This window comes from Clupea harengus, chromosome 18 (genome assembly GCF_900700415.2).
Source record: "Clupea harengus chromosome 18, Ch_v2.0.2, whole genome shotgun sequence".
Taxonomy (NCBI): Eukaryota; Metazoa; Chordata; class Actinopteri; order Clupeiformes; family Clupeidae; genus Clupea; species Clupea harengus.
The window spans coordinates 11,168,665-11,191,164 of NC_045169.1; the positions used below are offsets into that span (position 1 = coordinate 11,168,665).

At 46.3% G+C, this 22,500-nt stretch overlaps 1 protein-coding gene across 2 annotated transcripts in view; it reads left to right on the forward strand.

The window, feature by feature from the left end:
- eml3 (EMAP like 3) overlaps positions 1-22,500 on the forward strand; it is a 40,696-nt gene that overhangs the window by 15,280 nt on the left and 2,916 nt on the right. Inside the window, exons 4-23 of one of the 2 annotated variants that reach the window (XM_031584886.2) lie at positions 91-597; positions 2,454-2,570; positions 2,872-2,900; positions 7,247-7,282; positions 7,482-7,602; positions 8,100-8,249; positions 9,312-9,381; positions 11,797-11,907; positions 13,467-13,562; positions 15,326-15,460; positions 16,046-16,184; positions 16,421-16,572; positions 16,877-17,002; positions 18,160-18,291; positions 19,084-19,151; positions 20,026-20,114; positions 20,571-20,668; positions 21,057-21,144; positions 21,603-21,701; positions 22,363-22,493. In XM_031584886.2, the coding sequence (XP_031440746.1) occupies positions 91-597; positions 2,454-2,570; positions 2,872-2,900; positions 7,247-7,282; positions 7,482-7,602; positions 8,100-8,249; positions 9,312-9,381; positions 11,797-11,907; positions 13,467-13,562; positions 15,326-15,460; positions 16,046-16,184; positions 16,421-16,572; positions 16,877-17,002; positions 18,160-18,291; positions 19,084-19,151; positions 20,026-20,114; positions 20,571-20,668; positions 21,057-21,144; positions 21,603-21,701; positions 22,363-22,493 (2,494 nt within the window). The remainder of the gene's footprint in view (positions 1-90; positions 598-2,453; positions 2,571-2,871; positions 2,901-7,246; positions 7,283-7,481; positions 7,603-8,099; positions 8,250-9,311; positions 9,382-11,796; positions 11,908-13,466; positions 13,563-15,325; positions 15,461-16,045; positions 16,185-16,420; positions 16,573-16,876; positions 17,003-18,159; positions 18,292-19,083; positions 19,152-20,025; positions 20,115-20,570; positions 20,669-21,056; positions 21,145-21,602; positions 21,702-22,362; positions 22,494-22,500) is intronic. The other variant, XM_031584887.2, reaches the window with a different exon arrangement.

A 22,500-nucleotide genomic window follows, 5' to 3' on the forward strand; every position in this document is an offset into this window, starting at 1 on the left:
TTAATGAGGGGTTTTTACACATTTATAATGCAGTCTTTTATACATGTCTATTTCCAGTGTAATACTATCTGTATATGTGTGTGTCTCTAGCCCGGTCACAAACAGCACTGGGGAGGAAAATGGGCATACTAGGCCTTCTCCTACACTCCCAGGCCCCAAGCAGAGACCCATCTCCCAGGACAGGGCCACCCAGACGGAGCTCACTCTCCAGGGCTTGGGGTCGGGGCAGGAGAGGGTCCCCTTGGCTCTCACCAGGGCGGTGCAGAGCATCTCCCTGGAGGACGCTCTCCCCGAGGGCATGTCGGTGGTGCTGGAGGAGAGCGTGCTGGAGGAGGGGGAGGAAGAGGAGGAGGAGCAAGATGAAGGGGCTGGCGGGGGCCGGATGAAGAACTCTAGCTGGACCCCCGGGGTGGAGGAGGTCATCCAACCCACCAGGCTCCTCAGAAGGGTCGGGGCAGAAGCTCAGGACCACAACGGCTCGTCCGAGGACCAGGCCGGATCCGCGCCACAGACCCCCACCTCGGGCTCCCCGATGCCCTATAAGGACCAGTGCCCCAGCCCCCTGCCCCCCATCCTGGAGGATTTGAAGAAGCCCCTGTGCGTTTGCTCTCGCTCTGAGCCACCGACTTCCTGTCTTAACGCTTTTGGTCGCCTGGTCCTGTGGGCTTAGGAGGGGCTTGCATTCCTAAACGACTGAATCATGACGTCTGCTTGTGTATATGCAAAACCCAGCATTGTTGAGATTCTTTTGCTTTGCTTAGAATTTTTTTCATGGATTTGGCTGTTTATTCCACAGAAACTGTTATAAGTAGTAAGGACTTGTAAAGCTTGTAGACTCCGTCATTTGCCACGGGTGAGTGTAGAAGGCTAAGTCATTTCCCTGCACTCATTAGTCATTAGTTTGCACTGAATGAAGGGTGTGGGAGAATTAGTCGGGACAATTAATCGCCAGGTGGAAAAAGTGATGTGGGTGACAGCACTCAGGCTGGGTGCACAGCAGTGGTAGATGCATGGGGAGGCTGTAGACCGGGCTGCTTACAGGGGCCTCTGTTCTGCGATGACTGATGAGGCATAATTTACCATGTCTAAGTACCATGTGAGCGAAGCCACTTGGCCATCTGTGATGACAGCGCAGGCTAAGGGGTGATTAAGAAAGTTAAAAAGAGTATCTTAAAAAGAGTATTTAAAAGAAAATAGTTTCTTTTCCCACTATTTCTGTCAGAAATGTTTACAGAGGCCTCAGGGCAGACCAACGTTTTTTGTTTTGAAGTTGAAGTGGCACTGCTAAACAACTTGGAGCGCACCCTGAGGCTCACTCATGTGTTATTAGCTTTAAATGACTATGCTGTAGTGTTGGCAAAATGACAAATGAAACACTGAAGAGGAAGAGATGGATCACTTTTCTGTGCAGAAATAGCAGCGTTGTCTTATTTAGAGAAACCCTCTGATTTTGTCCAGTGGTTGATAGACATCTGTGTATCGCACAATTGCTCTGAGCAGGAGCCTATTTTGAACTGGGTTTTGCACAATCACAGGCAGCTTAACACCGCAATTACTTCTACGATTCGTCGTACTAACCTGCCAATCAAATCGCATCTCTTTCCTCTCTTAACCAATCAAACGTCAATGCCAAAGATCTTTGGCAAGACAGACTGACTCTGGATGATGATTCTCTTTTTCTGCATGTGAACTAACCCATGGAATCACATTTCTTTGCTGATCTAGTCAGCAGTGTGGGACACAGAGAGAGTGCGGGTGTGGGTGTAAGAGAGTCAATAGTTTCCGAGAGAGCTCGGTAACATTCGTTTCTCACTTCACTCTTAACTGCACATCTTTTGCATGTGTTTACCGTATAGCTGAGGTAAAGAGGGGGAGGACTCTATCAGCTGGTTTCACTTCCCACTCTAGCAGAATGTGTGTCACCACAAGCATCATCACCGGTCACATGACCACCTCCTCTTCCTGTGCGCTGTTGCTCTAATGGGAATGGCTAAGAAGAGCGCAGAAGGACAGGAAAATGATGGCCTGTGACTCAGGAAGCAAACTTCCTCAGGAGTGTACAGGCTACTAACAGACTGACTCTCACTGACGTACTCATTTTATGTATCATCTGATGACAATCACACACACACACATGCACACATCTATACTCATGCACACACACACACACACACACACACACACTCAAATTCACTAACATGTACTCACACACATACACACATACACACACACACACATCTATACTCACATACACACACACACAATAAGCCACCAGTGTTTCCTAAGTCTTTCTGCGCAGTGCATGGCTTTTCAAGGGTAACCACTGCATGTGAAGATGCGACTCAGTGCCCGCAGCATGCTGACTATAACAGCCGTAGGTTTGCATGTGTGTCTGTGTCTGAGACGCTCTTCAAGGTCCCTTCCTGACCTTCCATTTGACTTTCTGTGGCCAGGGTCCGCAGGAACAGCGAGAGGCTGGTTAAGGAGACCCCAGAGAGGACGAAACAGAAGCTGGCCAAGAAGGCAGCATCCTCAGCCAACCTGCTCACACGATCCCCTAGTCTGGAAAGGTGAGGTGTTGAGGAACGATGTTATGATCGTATCACTGTGCAGTCAGTACCGGACTTGAATATGTTCCCACTGATCGGCATTCTGGGAAGCGTAGGCGTTGTTGTAGCTCAGGTTTGAATTGATGGAGTTTTCTGTGCGTGCGTGGGAGCATTCCAGTGTTGTTAGTGGTAGGTCATGGAACATTTCCAATGTTTGTCCTGCGCAGTTTTATTTATCTTAAGTTGGATTCATTTTGTCTTTGTGTTTGTTTTCTCTCCATGTTTGTTCACTGTTTGCTTTGTGTCTATGTTCCTTTTACAGCCGAGCTAAAGATCTCATTTCCAGCACAGGTAATCATTCTTCCTTTGTTCCCTCCACTCAATTGGAAAACTTTCAATTGGATTTGTTTCATCCACGTTTATATGAATGTTGCAGTTGAATGTTGGTATAAACTCTAACCAAACCATTACAAACCCCTGTCTTCTCTATCGTGGGATTTTATTACATTCCCATTACAGAGCTTTATGAGCTGAAGTCAAAGTTTAAGAATTAGCTGTATAGTTATTTTTGTGTAGTTTCACACACACACACACACACACACACACACACACACACACACACAAACACACAAACACAAGCATCGTTCTGACCTCACAGCTGTGTAATAAAAGTGTATGACCTTTGTGTGTGTGTCGGCATGACAGATTCTCTCAAGAGGTCCAGCACCCATTATTATTTGCGCTGAAGTGTCAACTTTAGCCATAGAATTAGAGTGCGTAGGATTAACACAAGTGACCATAGGAGTGTGTGTGTGTGTGTGTGTGTGTGTGTGTGTGGGGGGGTGTCTTGGTTTGGTCCTGGTCTCTCCTGGCCTCACCTCTGAAGTGTTGATGTGTATCAGGCTGGGAGCTCTTCTGCCTTGGATGAGCAGGTTTGGTCAACACCCTTGGCAGTGTCCACTCTCAGAGCTGCGCTATCAATTATGAAGTGCTCCAAGTGCTCGCTAGCGTTGGAAACATGTTTGTAAATGCAGTCAGGGTCTTGAGCAGAACCAAAACAAGTGCTCTGTCTAGGGAGAACAAACACAGATAAATATGCTCTGTCTAGGGAGAACACACACAGATAAATATGCTCTGTCTAGGGAGAACACACACAGATATGAAAGTCTGTCCTGTTGTTGAGTAGCTGATATCTTGCTTATAATAAAAGTTCCTTGTTTTAATCTTGTTTTAATCTTTTTTTTTTCCTAGTGACATTTGTTTGAACAGATAGTAGCTGATGATTTGCATTTGAACTTTGAGATCATCAGCACCGTAGGTGGAGGGCTCCTCATGCCAGTACACGCCCGAGAGAGTTAAGCCTCTCCTAGTATCCAAAGTGCACAGATAATCGAAACCCTCGTCTAGAGATCCGAGCAAATTGTTCAGGATTAGGAGCCTCTCTTGTGCAATTGGCCCGTGAGCATGTCCTGCTTCTCCCAACCCCTGCAGTGAATAGGGAGCACAATGAGCAGAACATCAGTTTGATCCAGGAATCATTTCATGGTTATTGTCTCTAAATTTGATCAGTTACGCCAGTGGGAGGGCATGTTTTCTCGCCCTGTCATGTACACAAATACCTGCCTAAATAAGGCTCCAGCTCTGCAGGGGTCACAGCAGAGTCGTTTCCTGTGGGTTTTTATTGAAGTCTGATTTGGATGCTGTGGGTCATGTCATGCCTGTCATGTAGGCCCCTCTCTCTCGTCTATCCTATCTAGTCTATCCTATCTAGTCTATCCTATCTCGTCTATCTTAAACGCCACAAGGCAATATTTCTTCTCAAAGTACTTTGGATAATGTTTTTAATAAGGTGCCATCACAAAAAAGTTTTTATATTTGAAACATACTCGTTTAGTTATATATTTATCTACGTAGCTTCATTTATTTATTTCAGTGGTATATTTGTATCGATTTTATAGGTGCTGATATTAAACCAACTATACTTAATCTCTCTCTACTCTCTCTTCCTCTCTATCTGTTACTCTGTCTCTTCTCTTCTCTCCTCTCCTCTCCAGGCTCACTAACCAGCCCCTCACCCCCCCCTTCCTTCCTCTCTTCCTTTTCCTTTTCCTCCCCAGTCTTCTTTACTCTGTTCTCGTTTCCTGGCCACCTTCTCTCCTAGCCCTCTACATCTCTCTCCATCCCTCCCTCTCTCTGTCTTGTCTTCTTTTCTTTTATGTCCATGTGTCTTACCTCACCTTACACCTAAAGGCTCTGTCCCTCCATTTGTCTCCCTGTCTCCCCCCTGCCCCCCCCCCCCCTCTCTCTCTGCCCTCTCTCCCTCCCTCTCTCTCCCTACCTCTCTCTCTTTCTCCCCTTTCCTCTCTCCTCTCCACTCTCATCACTCATGGAAATTCACCCACTGTGGTCACCCGCGCCGCCCTGCCGCCCTGCCGCCCTGCCACTCTGCATGCCTCAGACGGATGATGGATAACCGTTTCTCCATAGCCAAGAGCCAAATCCCATTTTTTTTATTTTGTTTTCTTTCTTCTTTTCCTCCATCCTCATCTTTTCTTTTTCACTCAGACCCCGTGTCGGGGCCGTGTGTTTATTTGTTGTGTGAGTTTATTTTCTGCAGTGGTTAGGTCATCCGAGAGAGGGAGAGAGAGAAAGAAAGAGGGAACTAATTTCCCTGTGTCCCGTCGAGGCTGGGAAAGGTAAACACGATAATGTTTCGTTGGCCCAGAGGCGAGGCTGGTCTGTGCATAAATAACGCACACTTGTGAGGGGGGCTGTGTCACCGGGAGACCTCTACACAGGTGTGCACACATCACAAATAGCGGCTAATGACCCTGGAACAAATTCTGACTCAGGTCAGGCGTGGTTCAGTGGATCTGCAACCACATTGGAGCCTGTTCTACCTCAAAACCTGCTGTTTATTCAGGGTGTGTGTGTGTGTGTGTGTGTTTGTATTTGTGTGTGTGTGTGTGTGTGTGTGTGTATGTGTGTGTGTGTGTGTGTGTGTGTGTGTTTGCAAGCATTAAGCACATGCAAACAGAATGTGACATGGAGTGTATGGATGGAGTACGGGAAAACCCCATCATTAAGAAGCCTCTGTGCTTTGCTCCAGGAAGCATTTGGCTGCTGCAGTTTATGCATTATGCATGGCAATGTGCTGCATTAAAAACACATTTAGCACTGTACTAACACTATCAGTTTCAAGAGATCTTGATCCCAATGTAGTGACTAGCTCTATAACAAGTAACTTAAAAGTGAGATAGAGTACAATGCAGGCACACAAAAGGAACCACAGAATGGACGAAGTGTGTATATATACAGTATATATGTGATATAAAGTGTTCAGGAACTAAAAGAAGGAGCTCCAGCCTTGAGGGTTAAATCCAAGTCTTAATAGTCTGCGTTGTGCAAAACACCAATTACTAAGCTATCTCTGACGTACAATTCAAAGAATGTTTCGTTAGAGAGTGCTAATTGATTCACATAGTCATAGTGGAACAGAGGTCAACATCGACTAGAGCCGCCGAGAAAGTGCTACGCGGTTCAGGGTAGGGCAGGTTAAGTCCAGAGAGGAGGTGAAGGTGGAGAGGTGAGCTCAGAATAGGGTTTCCTGTGTGCTAAGTCTGGGAAAATGTACTGCATTTGTTTAGTCTCATTTGGTGTGTCATCTGAAGTGTCAATTTAAGGACATCTTGAAGTTGTGAGATCATGCTGCCTGTGTGTGAGTGTGTGTGTGCGTGTGTGTGTGTGTGAGTGTGTGTGCGTGTGTGTGTGTGTGTGTGTGTGTGTGTGTGTGTGTGTGTGTGTGTGTGTGTGTGTGTGCGCGTAGCTTTTTGCAATTTTTGTGTGTTTTATGTGGTGTCAGGTCTGGTGGTTGTTGGCTCGAGTCATTTTTTTTTTGTTTCTCTGTCGAATATCTCTCATGCCATTAGTCTTGACTGGAGTCAAAGCAAGCCCTGTCAGAGCACAGGGGTGTTGTGAAAACAGGCCAAGGGAGAAGATTCCAGAAAGATTTACTGTCTGATGCGGTACGGAATCTTAGACGGAGCCTCGCTGAAAGCGATCCCTTCTGGCAAAAGCCTGGGGTTTCCTCTCCCATGGTGATGAATGTGTTTTGATCCTGTCAAACAGCTCTTTAAAAATGCAATAATCATACCCCCCCCCCCCCCCCCCCCTCAGAAAAAAATAAACGGTTGACACAGGTTGACACACCAGAGACACCTAAGTGTGCTTGCCTGCCTGTCGCTGCCTGTCGTTTCTGGCCTCTGCGTTTACGGCCCATTCCTTTCCATTTGACGCACGGATAAATGTCCCTCGCAGCCCCCATAAAAATGGCCCCCATGCCCAGAGGTGAAAGTTGATCCTCCGTCCTCATCCTGCTCAGCTGGGGGAACAGACTGTTTGGGGATATGGGTGGTTGGGAGAACATATTCCGTCCCAGGCTTCCCCGTTGTGGGCGCGTAGAATTACGCCTGAACTGTTCTCTTGAGAATAAGCTGAGTCATAGAAGTATGTGTGTGTACGTCGTGTGTGTGAATGGTGTGAGTATGTGCATAGGCTGTGTGGGAATTGTAGAAGTGTGTTTGAGAGAGAGAGAGAGAGAGAGATAGTGTGTGTTTGTCTGCAGGTGTTGGAGGGCGTTTGTGATGAGTGTAATTTAGGGTCTCCTGGCATCTCATGTTTATCTCTCCCTCTTCCAGGGTCCCAGGGGTCCAGTCGAGGCCGAACCACACAAGGTAGGCCCTTTTAAATGCTGACTCATCCGCCTGGCGGCCATCTTGTAATGCCTATCTCATTACAAAAGATTGCTTTAGCAGGCCCATGGCTTTTAATGAATCTCTCTCTCTCAGTCTATTTCTTTCTCTATCTATCTATCTATCTATCTATCTATCTGGCTGTGTGAATAAGCATGATTCTTGGCTTGTCTCACCACAGGCCAGTCGATAAAGATGTTCCTCCGGGGTCGACCCATCACCATGTACATCCCGTCCAACATCCAGAACTACGAGGAGCTGAAGATGGAACTGCCAGCTGAGAAGCTGGAACTGGACTGGGTGTATCCTTTCCCAGCGCTACCATCCAAATAGTCATAATTATAGCCTTTAACTTAATTATGTCTTTATTTTCACAGCAGTGATAAGGAAGTACAACACAGCATAACTCACAGTTAGTGGGAGAAAAACAAACAAACTAGAAGCAAAATTGGGACAGATTGTAGATTCTGTGAAGAATAGATTAGACACAGTAGTCATGAGTAAGACTGCATGGTAGTCTGCCAGAGGACAGCATGGGATCTTTCCAGAAGCAACCTACTGTGTGTTTTTCTCCATTTGAGAGGAAATGTTAGCTTTCATGCTAGTCCGATCATGCTAATCTGGACTGATGGTTCACCTTGGGAAAAAATGCAGCTTCAGTGATTTCTAGAGAATTAGCTTTATCTTTCCATTAATCATCACTTTTGGGACACAATTAGGGGTAAAAGTGAGACAGGCCAAATGATGGATTTTAGCACCCTCAACTAGAACATTTGCCCTTGACCTTGAGAACCTGTAGCTATGGTTACCGGGGTAGGGACTGCCGGGCGAACCTGTACCTGCTGCCCTCGGGAGAGGCCGTCTACTTCATCGCCTGCGTGGTGGTGCTTTACCACCTCAGCAACCGCACCCAGAGACACTACCGCAAGCACACAGACTGTGTGCGCTGGTGAGTACTGCTGATATAGAGTTATTATAAATATAGATATAGATTAGTTTCACCCAAAGGCACTATTACATGCATACTGACTGCGTGCTCTTGTGAGGACTGCTGCTGGCTGGATGGTGATCCAAGTGACTGGGAATCATTTAAAAATGCCATGCCAAACTCCACAAGGATACCTTTGAGAACGGCACTGAGTGACTGAAAACCCTGGTGTTACAGTCTTTTCCTTACCACTGTAGAACCAGCCAACATAGCATTCATGGATTTTATTAGGTTCAGAGCCGTCAGAGGGTTTCTGTTTTGGCTCGTGAACGAAAGAGTCTGCTAATGAAAAGCCTGCACTGCTATTGTCCTCTACCCCACTATATTGATGTATAGCAGGCCAGTGAGGCGGTTCAGATGTGGTTTGAGAGAGAATCCCGGTCCACCACACATTTCATTTTGACATTGGCATGTGCTCATTTGGCAGTTGCTGTCATCCAAAGCGACATGCAAATTTTGTTGCTTGTGGTAAGCTCCCAAAAATATCTGGAAACACAAAAAAATAAATTGTTACGAAACATTGGGTCTGGCAGTTTAATATTGCAGCATCCAGGACTGCGGCGCCATTCCACAGCTGTGAGTCACAGATGCACACTGGTGATAGAGTGGGATTCTTCATTGTTGGTCCGATTTCAAAATGGCTGACCTCCCATGCGATTGACACAGTGGTTGTGGTTTCTTGGCACACTCGAGTCACTCAATCACAGTTGTTTTTCAAGTGTTTTGTTCCCTCCTGTCAAAAAAGGCAGGAAATTAAGTGCATGATTTTGAGGGTCTTCAGTTTAAACGTGACCCAGCATCAACAAGCACGGCGCTAACACAGTGCACACAACACACATGACGCATGATCAGCTTGACACATTCATCTGTACAACACACATAACAGAAACACAACACACCTCACACAATCACCTAAATAACTCATCCATAAGCGGAGACCCTGCCACAACGAGCTCAGCGCTAATTATGGCGGATGCCTCGTCAGATTTGTCTGTCTCTGATTTTGTGACGCTTCATTCACAGTCTGGCTGTTCACCCAGACAAGATCCGTGTGGCATCTGGGCAAACAGCTGGAGTAGATAAGGATGGCAAGGTGAGTTTTGTACACAACACAGAACAGCAACACCATACAAAAACCAGTATGGTTGCAGCAGTTTACTGAATTAAGCTTTTACTGTCAATCACAGCACATTATTTTGTCACATACTAGCAAATAAAAAACACTATGGACAGATGAGGACAAGATGTCACACACACACACATAACTGTATTATGGCATAGGACTGAAGAGGCTGGGGTAATTCGGTCAGTCTCTAGATAATGACTGCTACATAAACATGGCGACTGATGCCACACCATTAAGTAGATGGTTTGTAAAATAGTCGTTGAACTTCAACCACAGGCGACTCATCCTCCGCTTCAGTGACTGGCCCCAAAACCATTCAGCAGTTTGTTTCAGTCCAATCAGCTTAGGGAGTTCTTCCAAGTGTAGCTTCCTCTTTCTCAGAACCACCAAAACGGTCCGCTAACCGGCAGCGCTGAATGGGGATTTGGGCTGGAGTCAGGGGGGAGGGGGTGGAGTAATTGTTGCCAGGCGGCCGTGTTGATCAAAGGAAGGGCCCGCGGACAGGGGAAAGTTTCCATGCCGCTACTTCCTCCTCGTATCCTGCGAGCTGTGACATACCACCCATACAGAACCAGGCCGGTGGGTCCGGCCGTAGAGCGGCGCCCAACAAAAACACATACAACACGTGTGCGCGTGGTATACTCACACACACGCAAGCACACACACATGCACACAGACACACACAGACACACACACACACACACAGACACACATGCACGCACACACACATGCACTCACACACATACGCACGCACACACACACACACGCACGCACACACACACACACACACACACACACACACACACACACACACATATACACGCACGTGCATCTGTTTGCCACACATGCACATGCACACAGATACACATGCATGCATGCACACACACACACACACACACACACACACACACACACACACACACACACACACACACACACACACACAAACAATTGGACACACACAGGTCCCTTCAGGCTTCCAGTTGCTCTAAATAGATCTGTAAAGAAAACAAACAGTTCATTTTCTTTGCTCACATAGCGTTGCAGCAAGCTAAAACCAAATTGAATGGCTATACTGTTTGTAAACATCTTATTGGTTCAATTGATTAGCTGTAATCAGTTACTTATCCACTGAGTGTAGCAGCAGCACTCACTCTCTCACTCTCACACTCACTCATGTTTGTGCTGCTGAAGGAGGCAATGAAAGAGTGACAGTCATCTTTTGGCATAGCTAACTGTGTTGTTATGGCTCGTAAACAAAGCTCAATCTCTTTACCTTTTGCATGTAATAACCAGGCACATGCCCTGCAGATGCTTGCAGACAGTGATGGCTTCACTTGAGAACTCAGCTGGCACAATAAGGTGCGCGCAGAGCCAATGTTACGGGTTCAAATCCATGGGAACAAGGCTACGCATGAGTACAATGCAGAGGTGGAATTATATTTTCCAAAAAACTTCAAAGAGAGCTAATCTGATTGAAGTCGTGATTGATTCCAAATGTTAGTTTTCTCACAGGACGTCTTAATGTGTGAAGGCCTCCCCCATCATGTCTCCCCTTTCAATCAGGATTTTGTTTTAATCCATGTGACATACACTGGTATGCTCTCACAAGTACTTAGACACACACACACACACACACACACACACACACACACACACACACACACAGAGCTAGAGTCATGCACACATTACTATTTACACATTTAGTCTAATAACTGCATACATCCCTGTGCAACCACAAACCACAAATTGCATTATGTGCATCCACATTGCACACAGTCTCGATCACTTGCAATGACACTTCTGCTGCATGCATGCATGCATGTACCTGCATGCACAAACACACAAACTCACCTTCAGTATTGCAGCTGCGCAGCTTTAGATTGCACGTAGATTGGCACACAGGGACACGTGAAACCACTTGTGCCATTTCCCATTCTCCTTTTAAGAAAGTTGAAGTGGAAAAAACACATTTACCAGCCTATCAAGTTCCCCTGTTTACTATAACCGTCTCAATAGAAAAATAATGATTTCAAAGGAACTGTGCTTAATTGTTGTACCCACAACACGAGAGAGTGAGGCAAAGCACTTATGTAATTATATGAACAGGCATGGGAGATTTAGCGCTTTAGTTCTCATCAATATATCAACAGGGTGGTATATCTCTGGGTGTTTTTTGTGTGTGTCATAGCTGTCATAGTTTTTTGTGTGTGCGTAGCTGTGTGTGAGTGAGTGAGTGAGTGAGTGAGTGAGTGTGATTGAGTGAGTGAGTGAGTATGTTGTGTTGGGACTGAAGAGTGTGTGATGTTTTCTGTTCAAGCTTGAATCCCAAATGTGTGTGTGTGTGTGTGTGTGTGTTTTAACACATGTGTGGACTATCAGCCGCTGCAGCCGTTGGTGCACATCTGGGACTCGTCCACGCTGGTGACTCTGCAGACCATTGGCCAGGGCTCCTTTGAGAGGGGAGTGGGCTCCGTGGCTTTCTCCCAGTCTGTGAGTGCCATCACCCATCATCTCCTCCTTCTCTCCTCTCTGCTCCACCCATCCTCTCCTCCTCTTCCTATCCTCTCCCCTCTCCTTCTCTCATTCTCTACCCATCATCTCCTCTCTTCCTCTCCTCTCCTCCTCTCATTATCTACCCATCATTTCCTCTCCTCTCCTCTCTTCTCCACACATCCTCTCCTCCACCCCTAGACTCCTCTCATCTTACTCTTACCCTCTTCTCTGTATCACTCATTGGATTGTTGTACCATCTGTTTTCCTAAAGCCATTTTGGTCCCACACTTCTCTCTCTCTCGCGCTCTCTCTCTCTCTCTCTCACTCTCTCTCTCTCACACACTCTCACTCTCACTCCCACTTTCACTTTATCTCTCTCTCTCTCTCTTTCTCGCTCTCTCTCTCTCTCTCTCACACACACACACACACACACACACACACACACACACACACACACACACACACACACACACACTCTTCCTCTGGGACGCTCTCATTTTCTCATGAAATGATACTGCTTAACCAAACTATGCCTTTGAGGCAAATGAGTGTTGCTTTAGTCATGTAGTGAGCCTGACGCTAGGCACTGGCCTTTCTGCAATGCGAAAGAACAATTTACTTGTTTGTCTGTCACTCCCTGCCTCCCCCCACCTGTCTCTTTCACTCAGCGTCTCTCCATTTCCGCACCATCTGTTTTCCTAGATCCTCTCTCCCTCTCACTCCTCTCTTTGTCACTCCTCCCTCTCACTCCTCTCTCTCACTCCCCCTCTTGACCCCTCTCTCTGTCACTCCTCCACCTCACTCCTCTCTCTGTCACTCCCTCTCTCCAACTCTCACTGTCACTCTTTCATTGCCTCCTTCACACACTCTCCCCCTCATTCTCCTCCACTGACTCACTCACTTTCTCTTTCTCTCTCTCTCTCCTCCACTCATCCTGTCATTCTTGGTATCTTATTCACTGACGAATGCTTGAGTTTCAGGTCACTGTATTCTCTCTTTCTCTTTCCCTTTCCCTTTTTCGCTTTTCATTTTTTCCCCATCATGCTTTCTATTGCTATGGTACAGTATTCACCTGTTATTTGTAGATTGCTGTGCTGTCATTGTTTCTACATCGCACTCATCGCACTCACTCATACACTTCTCTCTCTCTCTCTCTCTCACTCTCTTCCTCTGTCCCCTATTCCCTCCATGCTTTCCTCTCTTTCTCTCCTGCCTCTCTCCATCACTCCCACTCGCTCACTCTCTCCATTGTCACACTAGTGCCACTGTCACTCATCAGTCTCTCCGTCTCTCAACCCCATCTGTTTTCCTGCACTCGTCTCCCTCCCCTCCTCTGCTTTTATTGGCCTTTGTAGAACCGTCACCCAACACTCCCCCTTAAATCACCTGGAATGGCTGGGTGTTCCGTGTAATAAGACCACCAAACTCAGTTCCACTGGTGTCTTGGGTCATATCACCTTTAAATGCAGGAACTGGAATCATCCTGTGTCTTTGTCCATGTATTTCCCCATCTCTCTCTCTCTCTCTCTCTCTCTCTTTCTGTCTTCCTGTCTCAGGATGCGGGAGCGTTTCTGTGTGTGGTTGATGAATCTAATGAGCACATGCTGTCTGTGTGGGACTGTGCCAAAGGAACCAAACATGCTGAAGTGAAGGTGGGGATTCACACACACACACACTCACACTCACACTCACTCACACACACACACACACACACACACACACACACACACACACACACACACACACACACACACACACACTCACACTCACACTCACACACCTTTTCACACATGCAGAACCACAAATGAACATACAAATGAATGCATACGTATGTGAATATGCACTCATAGAAGGAGACATGGATATCTAGGTATATGCACACACACACGCATACACACACACACACGCACACACGCACACACGCACACAGACACAGATGCGGTGCTTCGGTCAGCAGTCAACACACACCCCCACAGTAATGGCCCATAAAAAGCAGTAATTGCATTCATTAGGTTTTGCATATAAGTGCAGGAATGCTGTCTGTCCTGTAAGGGTTTATATCCTCTGAGTTATTACATAAAAGCTCCTCAGCCGTAATGAGGTTTTAAAGAAGCCAGGTCCCTCTCTGTTACACCCTATTTACCCCTTTTACAATGTAAGCATCTGCAGCCTGACGAGCCGTGGCCTGCAGTTTACATGCACGCCCGCGTGGGCGGTCTGGCGGACTGCACCTTTAAACGAGGATCTCAGTTGAATTCTATAAATATCAGTCAGCTTTTAAATGGGTCCGGACCTCAAAAGTGTGGGGGCCCGATCCAGCCAGGAGTCTGCTACCCTGTGTGGTGGTTGGGGGGGGGGGGGGGGGGGGGGGCTGCTTGCGTAAGGTTCCGGCAGCAGAAGCTCCTGCGAGCCACGTCACCCCTCGGCTCCGTCACGGACCTTCGTCCCAAATTTCTCAACATCGCTGCGAGCAATTTGAGCAGGGGGTTGCCGGAGCAACGACGTAAATATTTCCCAACTGTGCGTCGGGGCTGTGAAATGTGTGTGTGTGTGTGTGTGTGTGTGTGTGTGTGTGTGTGTGTGTGTGTGTGTGTGTGTGTGTGTGCGCGTGTGCGCGGGTGCACTCGTGCATGGATGCGTGGGTGGGTTGTGGGGGATAGGGGACACTTGAGTAGTCTTTCATTTTTTTCTCTCTCGATTCATTCCTGGTTAACTGGTTGTGGTCAGGTCACACTACTGTTGTACACTGGAGGGGTCAGTTTTGCCCAGTATTTTATGTACCCTTTCAGAGCAGCAGAAGTTGGAATATGAATGTGCTATATGACTTGGGCGTTCCAGCGTTGCTGTGCAGTACATATCATTAGTGGTCACCAGGAATGCGATCCGCTTAACTGCCCTCAACCCAACATTCATCCAAAAATAACGCTCTCTATGTCCCTCAATGCATTCATTCACTCATTCTTGTCCATATATAAAAGGCCTAAACTAGTGATATTGTTTATTTTGTATACAGTATATGAATAGAAACGTGTGTTTTGTTCAGTCAAAGTTCAGTTGTGAAGAACCCTTTTAGAATCACATACACCCACCCACACACACACACACACACACACACACACACATACACACACACACACACACACACACAGACACAGGTCAGTTTTCAGTATATTCACCTGTTCTGTGCTCATTCTGCACTTGTTTCATCAAGGAGCCTTCAATTCCAAGGAAAACTGACCTGTGTCTGTGTGTCTGTGTGTTTCTGTGTCTGTGTGTTTCTGTTTGTGTGTGTGTGTGTGTGTGTGTATGTCTGTCTGTCTGTCTGTATGTCTGCCTCTGTCTGTGTGTGTGTGTATGTGTGTGTGTGTGTGTGTGTGTGTGTGCGTGTGTGTGTGTGTACGTGTTTGCTTCCCAGAGCACCAATGAGGCCGTGCTGGCCGTGGAGTTCAACCCCGGCGACAGCAGCAACATCATCACGTCGGGCAAGTCCCACGTGCACTTCTGGACGCTGAGCGGCGGGGCCCTCACCAAGAAGCAGGGCATCTTCGGAGTGAGTCACCACCACCCGCCAGCTCCTATGTGCACACTGACTGCGTTCTTTTATTCCGCTTTACAAATATATAGTGTCTCTCTTTTTGTCTTGTGTTATATGCTCACACTGACTTGCATGATAGATAGAGAAAACAGAAGGTTTGGTGAACACATCTTCACAGACGCATGTTCTGCTGGTGATTGGTCCTGCAGTTGCAGACCTGGTGTGTCAAGCCTAGTTTAAGGCTAATTTAAGCCTAGTTTAAACCTGAATGTAATTTTCCTGTGCACATGTTGTAGGTTATTTAAAATCAGGCTTGGCTGGAAAACCACTCAAGAAAGGCTTGACATGTTGTGATGTCTTTAATGTACTTTATAATATGCAATACAAACATGCATTATTGAAAATAACATGTGTAATATCATCTGAAATAATATGAAATATGAAATCCTATATAATGCAAAACCCTACTGTGCAACATTATTGTCTTGGCTTGCTGGATCTTGTTGTAATAGGTTCAGGGCAGTCCTTACAATCTCTCTCTCTCTCTCTCTCTCTCTCTGTGTCCCTCTCCCTCTCTCTTTCTTTATGGCTCTCTTCCAGAAATACAAGAAACCCAAGTTCATCCTGTGCTTCGTGTTTAGCCTAACGGGGGACGTGCTGACGGGAGACTCAGAGGGCAACATTCTCACCTGGGGCAAATCGCGCGCAGATACAAAGACCCTGGGCAAAGGAGCTAAAGGCAAGAGAGTGTGTATGAGTGTATGAGTGTGTATGAGTGTGTGTGTCTGTGTGTGTGTGTGTGTGTGTGTGTGTGTGTGTGTGTGAGCATGCACATTTTTGTTTAGGTGTGTTTCTTGGGGGGTGGGATGTGAATGTATTCACAGTATGTGTGTCTGTGCGTTTTTAATAATTTTTTTAAATGTATTTTATTCCTCGTCTTACCCTTCCTCCTCCTTTGTTTGTGCTGTTGCACAGAAACCTTTCAGATCATGCGTCAGATGCGCGCTCACGAGGGCAGTGTTTTTACACTCTGCGTCCTGCAGGGCGGCGCTATCCTGAGCGGCGGGGGCAAAGACCGCAAGATCATCCGCTGGAGTGCTGACCTGGCCCCTGAGAGGGAGTGTGAGGTGTGTGTGTGTGTGTGTGTGTGTGTGTGTGTGTGTGTGTGTGTGTGTGTGTGTGTGTGTGTGTGAGTGACTGTAGGTCCGTATATCTATCTTGTCTGTCAGACTTATCTGACCTGTGATGGGGGGTACTTGCGTCTGTGTCTCTGCCTTCATTCCACACGTGTCTGTGTGTGTCTGTGTGTGTGTGTCTGTGTGTGTGTGTGTGTGTGTGTGTGTGTGTGTGTATACATACTCCTGTGTGTGTGCGTGCGTGTGTGTGTGTCTGCTGGGTGTCTGTGTTTGCTCATCCTCTATCTCGCTGTAGATTCCAGAGCAGTTTGGGGCCGTCCGCACCATCGCTGACGTGGACGGGGAGGAGCTCCTGGTGGGAACGACCCGCAACGCCATCCTCAGGGGCACCATCTCCGACGGCTTTGTGGCCATAGTGCAGGTAGCCCACGCTGTAACGCCATCCTCAGGGGCACCATCTCCGACGGCTTTGTGGTCATAGTGCAGGTAGCCCACGCTGTAACGCCATCCTATGATGCCTTATCATCTGGTGACCACCAGAGACATCTAGATCACCTGCATCTAGATATGTGTCACGTATCTTTTTTCTGCATCACGTTTTACATTCAGTATCAGACATGGTGCCCACATTGCATTCATGGTGCCAGATCCGACCACAACTCTACTTTGCAACCAAAAGATCAGGAGAAATACCTTTAAACATATTAGTCACCGAGACATTTCACGTTTCAACCTGTCTCTTAAATGCGTAGGTGGGCAACATCCAGGGTAGAGTTTAACTTATAAAGAATTATCGGACCTCTGAACGTTTGGGCGCTTCATTTAAATCAATGGACCATTTTGCAGCATTCTGAAGAGTCGTATAATAATGGACAGAATAACATTCAAGAGGCATTGAACATGAACAGCTTTGTATGGGTTTGAATTGGAGCTCCACGAGATTGTTAATACCAGTCAGCACACTCTAAAAGAGTGTGGCAGGGATTCCTGCAAGTGCATTTGTACAAAAGTTCGAGGCCCATTCTGAAATCAGCCCCTATCCATTTCCCTTTATAAGAGTCAGCCAATCCCCATGAGGTACGGGCTGTGGAGGACACTCCTAATCAAGAGAGGGAGAGTATAACTAAATAGGTAAACTATTAGCTACTATTCACTAAAAGTATGGAAGAGCTGACACCAATGGTGACTGATGAACACATTGATGGTACCACACCACATGCTGTTCTCAAGTCATTTTTCATGCTAGCTTCATTTATGGTGTCTGTGAGTGTGTGTCTGTGTATATCCGCAGGGGACTGAACCGCAGATGCAACAAGCCACATCGAAAACGGGGTGTAAACGGGGACAGTCATAAACAGTGTAATCAACCATGACAGTTTTCTGACTGCAATGCAGCTGTGAAGTGAGACTAGTGGGGCTTGAATTTTCCAGAGTGGAATAAAGTCAGTAGGTCTGAATATGAAGTATTTACTAGTCATAAACAACCAGTAGGTCAGACAGGTGGCGGCAGTTTCAGGGGTCAGAGGTCAGTGTGTGTGTGTGTAACTGCCTGACTGTGTTGGGGCCTCTGGTCCGTAGGGCCACGTGGATGAGATGTGGGGACTGGCCACACACCCCACCCAGAACATCTTCCTGACCTGCGGCAACGACCGACAGCTGTGTCTGTGGAGCGCAGAGGAGCACAGTCTGGACTGGGCCACCACTCTAGATGTACGTCACACACACACACACACACACACACACACACACACACACACACACACACACACACACACTCACACTCACACTCACACTCACACACACACACACACACACACACACACACACACACACACTCACACTAACCCACACACACACACACACACACACACACACACACACTCACACTAACACACACACACACACACACACACACACACACACACACACACACACACACACTCACACTAACACACACACTCTCTCACACACACACACACATATACACTCTTAAATGCAGTCACACTCACACACACACACACACACACTCTCAAATGCAGCCACATTCACACACACACACACACACACACAAACAAAAATACATGTTAGTATTATTGCAGAAATACAAATTCAGACATGTATAGACATATACACAGTGTTATATACATAGACACACACACACACACACACACCCTCACCCACTTTAATTCACACCACACAATGGCCTATTAAGGTCACTTCTTGGACACATATTTAAGAACTGCCATTTCCCTTTCACCTTAACAGTCAACGAACTGCAGTGAAATGCGAGAAAATTGTGACACAAATCAATATTTTATTTCACTTTGTAACACAGTGGGTTAACGTTAAACAGCCAAACAAAACACAGGATACCCAAATATGATTCAATGGATTCTTCCGTGGCTGACGTTATTTTCTCCATGTCGCTGGTCACTGAGGAATCTCTACCTAATCCCTGTTCATCCTCCGCTGAACGCGCTGCTTGTTGTTTGTGTTTTTCAGGAGTCGGGGCTATGTGCAGACTTCTGTCCCAGCGGCACGGTGGTGTCTGTCGGTCTTAACACGGGGAGGTAAGACTTAACTGAACCCAACCCACTATTTAATCACTGCCAGCCATGCCCGTCTCTATCTCTGTGTGACAGAGCACCATCACTGTGTATGTGCAGTGTGTGTGTGTGTGTGTGTGTGTGTGTGTGTGTGTGTGTGTGTGTGTGTGTGTGTGTGTGTGTGTGTGTGTGTGTGTGTGTGTGTGTGTGTGTGTGTGTGTGTGTGCTCTGACTGCCTTGCCGTTGAGCCTGGCTCTCAGATGTCATGGTCAGGGTGCAGGACTGTTGTGCCCTAGAGAACAGTGGTGGAGGTCGGGCGGCGGTGACTGCTCTGTCCCTTTGTCACACTCGGTCTCAACCAGGAGCCTTTCATTCATGAGCCACAAAGTTGTTTTGAAGACTTTAATTTATCTATGAAAAATTAATTTTACTTAATTTTACTATTATTATGTTACTATTACTTTTACTTTATTTTACTGACTTTACTGAAGTGCAGTCAGCTAGCCTGTGTATCTCCTCTATAGTCTAGTTATAGCTCTTCAGCTGTGACCCTGAACGGATGTGTATGTAAGGCCCTATAAGTAGATTCAGATCTGATGATACATAGTGTGAAACTGTCAGCAGAGATTAGGATTTGCATCAGAAGCACTCATGCTAAACAAATACACTGTCAGGGTGTGCCGTGTTATATACAGTTCATACAACAGGAGTTTATGTAAAGTGATGTATGTCTTTCACTGGAATTCTCACTGAACTCTCTCTTACTCGCTCTCTCTCTCTCTCTCTCTCTCTCTCTCTCTTTCTCTCTCTCTCTATATTTCTCTCTCTCTCTCTCACTCACTCTCTCCCTAATTCCATTCCCACCACACCCCATCTCTTATCCTTACTCCTACACCAGGTGGTTGGTGCTGGACTTGCGGACCAGGGAGGTGGTGTCTGACCTCACCGACGGCAACGAGCAGCTGTCCGTCATGAGATACTCTCCAGGTCAGAGGTCACCGTCCACCTCACCCTCACTCCAACACTTTTACCTACAATCACAGGACAAAATGCTCAATGTTGAACTCTATTCTAGTCCCCACAGCACAAAGTAAACAAGGGATCACTGAGTAGAAATTAGTTACTTTTTGCACTTTTTATAATACTCCATTGGTTTTAAAATATCTCTCTTCTTTTCACATTATCTGACCTTTGAGTTCTACAAAATGGCAACATATTTTTTTCAGTTTCAAGTTTTCAGCTGTCTCCTTGCATTCTATCTGACTTGTAAGTCATTTTAGATAAAGGTGTCTGCCAAATGTAAATGTAATTGTAGATGTAAATGCATTGGTGGTTGACAACTGGAGTCTGTACTTCGGGGCAGAGAAGGCATTCACTCGCTTGATATTTCAGCTGTTATGGTTTGGCTCTCTGACCTCGCCGCAATTTCCCGCTTTTTCTCAGATGGTAGCTTCCTGGCCGTGGGTTCCCATGACAACTTCATCTACATTTACAGTGTGTCGGAGAGTGGGCGGCGCTACACGCGCTTCGGAAAGTGCACGGTGAGCGTGGATCTACGTGGGCGAAGGCCAGTCTGGTCCAATGAGACCAGTGAATGGCTCATTGTTAGAGATAATGATATGCTGCTCCAGTGTGTTATTACCACAAGACCTTTTGGGGTGATTTAACACAGAAAGTATTTGATGTCAATGGAGTGCATTTTTAATTGGTACTTTTAACTTTTTCGGAACAATTGATGTATAATTCGGACAACTGTTACTTTTGGATAAAATGGCCGAGATGTTTCTTGAAATGCTGTATCAAAGATTAATGGAGAAGAAAGTGCACTGTTGAACCAAAGAAAGAATGTAACTATTACTGCAGGTAAGCTGTCATATCACTATATGTAATGGAGTAAATTGAATCTGTCTATTGCTTGTGTTTCACCAGGGTCACTCCAGCTTCATAACTCATCTCGATTGGTCCAAAGATGGGAAATACATCATGTCCAATTCCGGGGATTATGAGATTCTTTACTGTGAGTGGACAAACCTTTCAGTGTACTGTGTGTGTTTGATGGTGGTGATGATATGTGTGGATTTGTGATTTCATGTGAAAATATTTTTTTGACATGTTGGAGAATGACTTTTGTGTCTTTACACATATTTATATGAGTGAACATGATGATGGTGATGATGTGTGTGTATTTGTGTGTGTGAGAGAGTGTGAGTGTGTGTGGTTATATTTCCATGTGAGACTCTTTGAGACCTTTGTGTGTGGCATAAATTTGTGCTTCTTTACATATATTTACATGCGTGTCATGTGCGTCTTTACATATATCTACATGCATGTGCATGAACGAGTGCGCCTTTACATATATCGACATGCGAAGGCATGCATACACCTGTCTGCTTGGGTATGCACCTGTCATCTGCGTCAGACACAGCTGTGGTTAGTCATGAATTTGACATGCGCGTTGGCCTTGGGTGTCTCCAGGGGACGTGGCCGGAGGCTGCAAGCTGCTGAGGAATCGCTACGAGAGCAAAGACCGGGAGTGGGCCTCCTACACCTGTGTGCTGGGCTTCCACGTCGTGGGTAAGGCTGCCGTACGCGCCGAGCCATCTGGTGGTGGCGCGCGACCGCTCAGCTTTTCACTGAAAACAATAGTGATGGAGCTGTTTAGTGTACAGCTGTCGCAGTGTAGCATACAGCACTGCGGAGGCTTCTATTACTGTTTTCTTTCCAAAGGATGACTCTGTTCCATCAGGACCACATGTAGTACATTTTTATTCTGCCAAGCACAGTAATGCACATCAAAGATACAATACATTGTAGTGATTTCTACATATATGTGCTTTACATTTTACTGTATACATGATGTTCTGAAAGTAACAGTAAACATTTCATGAAATATGTTTTTTTTTGTTTTAATTTTTTGACTTCAGAGAAGAACACCCCTCTGATGTTTTATCTAGTGATTTGAAAAGCCCATGGGGACTTTCTATCATTTCTATTCACTCGTATTTCTACTTGCCACGAACAACACTTGGCAACATTCCTATAAAAGCCCAGTGCTTAAATGCCAGCAATGTGACACTTTGCATACCCCCCAACTTAATATATTATAATCAGGTAATGATAAAAGGATGGTTGTCACATTACTGATAATGTGAAAATGAACACTTGAGTGGTTATATCATCTTGTCTATCCTGTGTTTAATGGGATTTTATGTGATCTACACGCTTGCTTACGCAGGAGTTTGGCTTGAGGGGTCCGACGGCACCGATATAAACGCCCTCTGCCGTTCCCACAACGAGAGACTGGTAGCCATGGCGGACGACTTCTGCAAAGTGCACCTGTTTCAGTACCCCTGCCCCAAACCTAAGGTTAGCC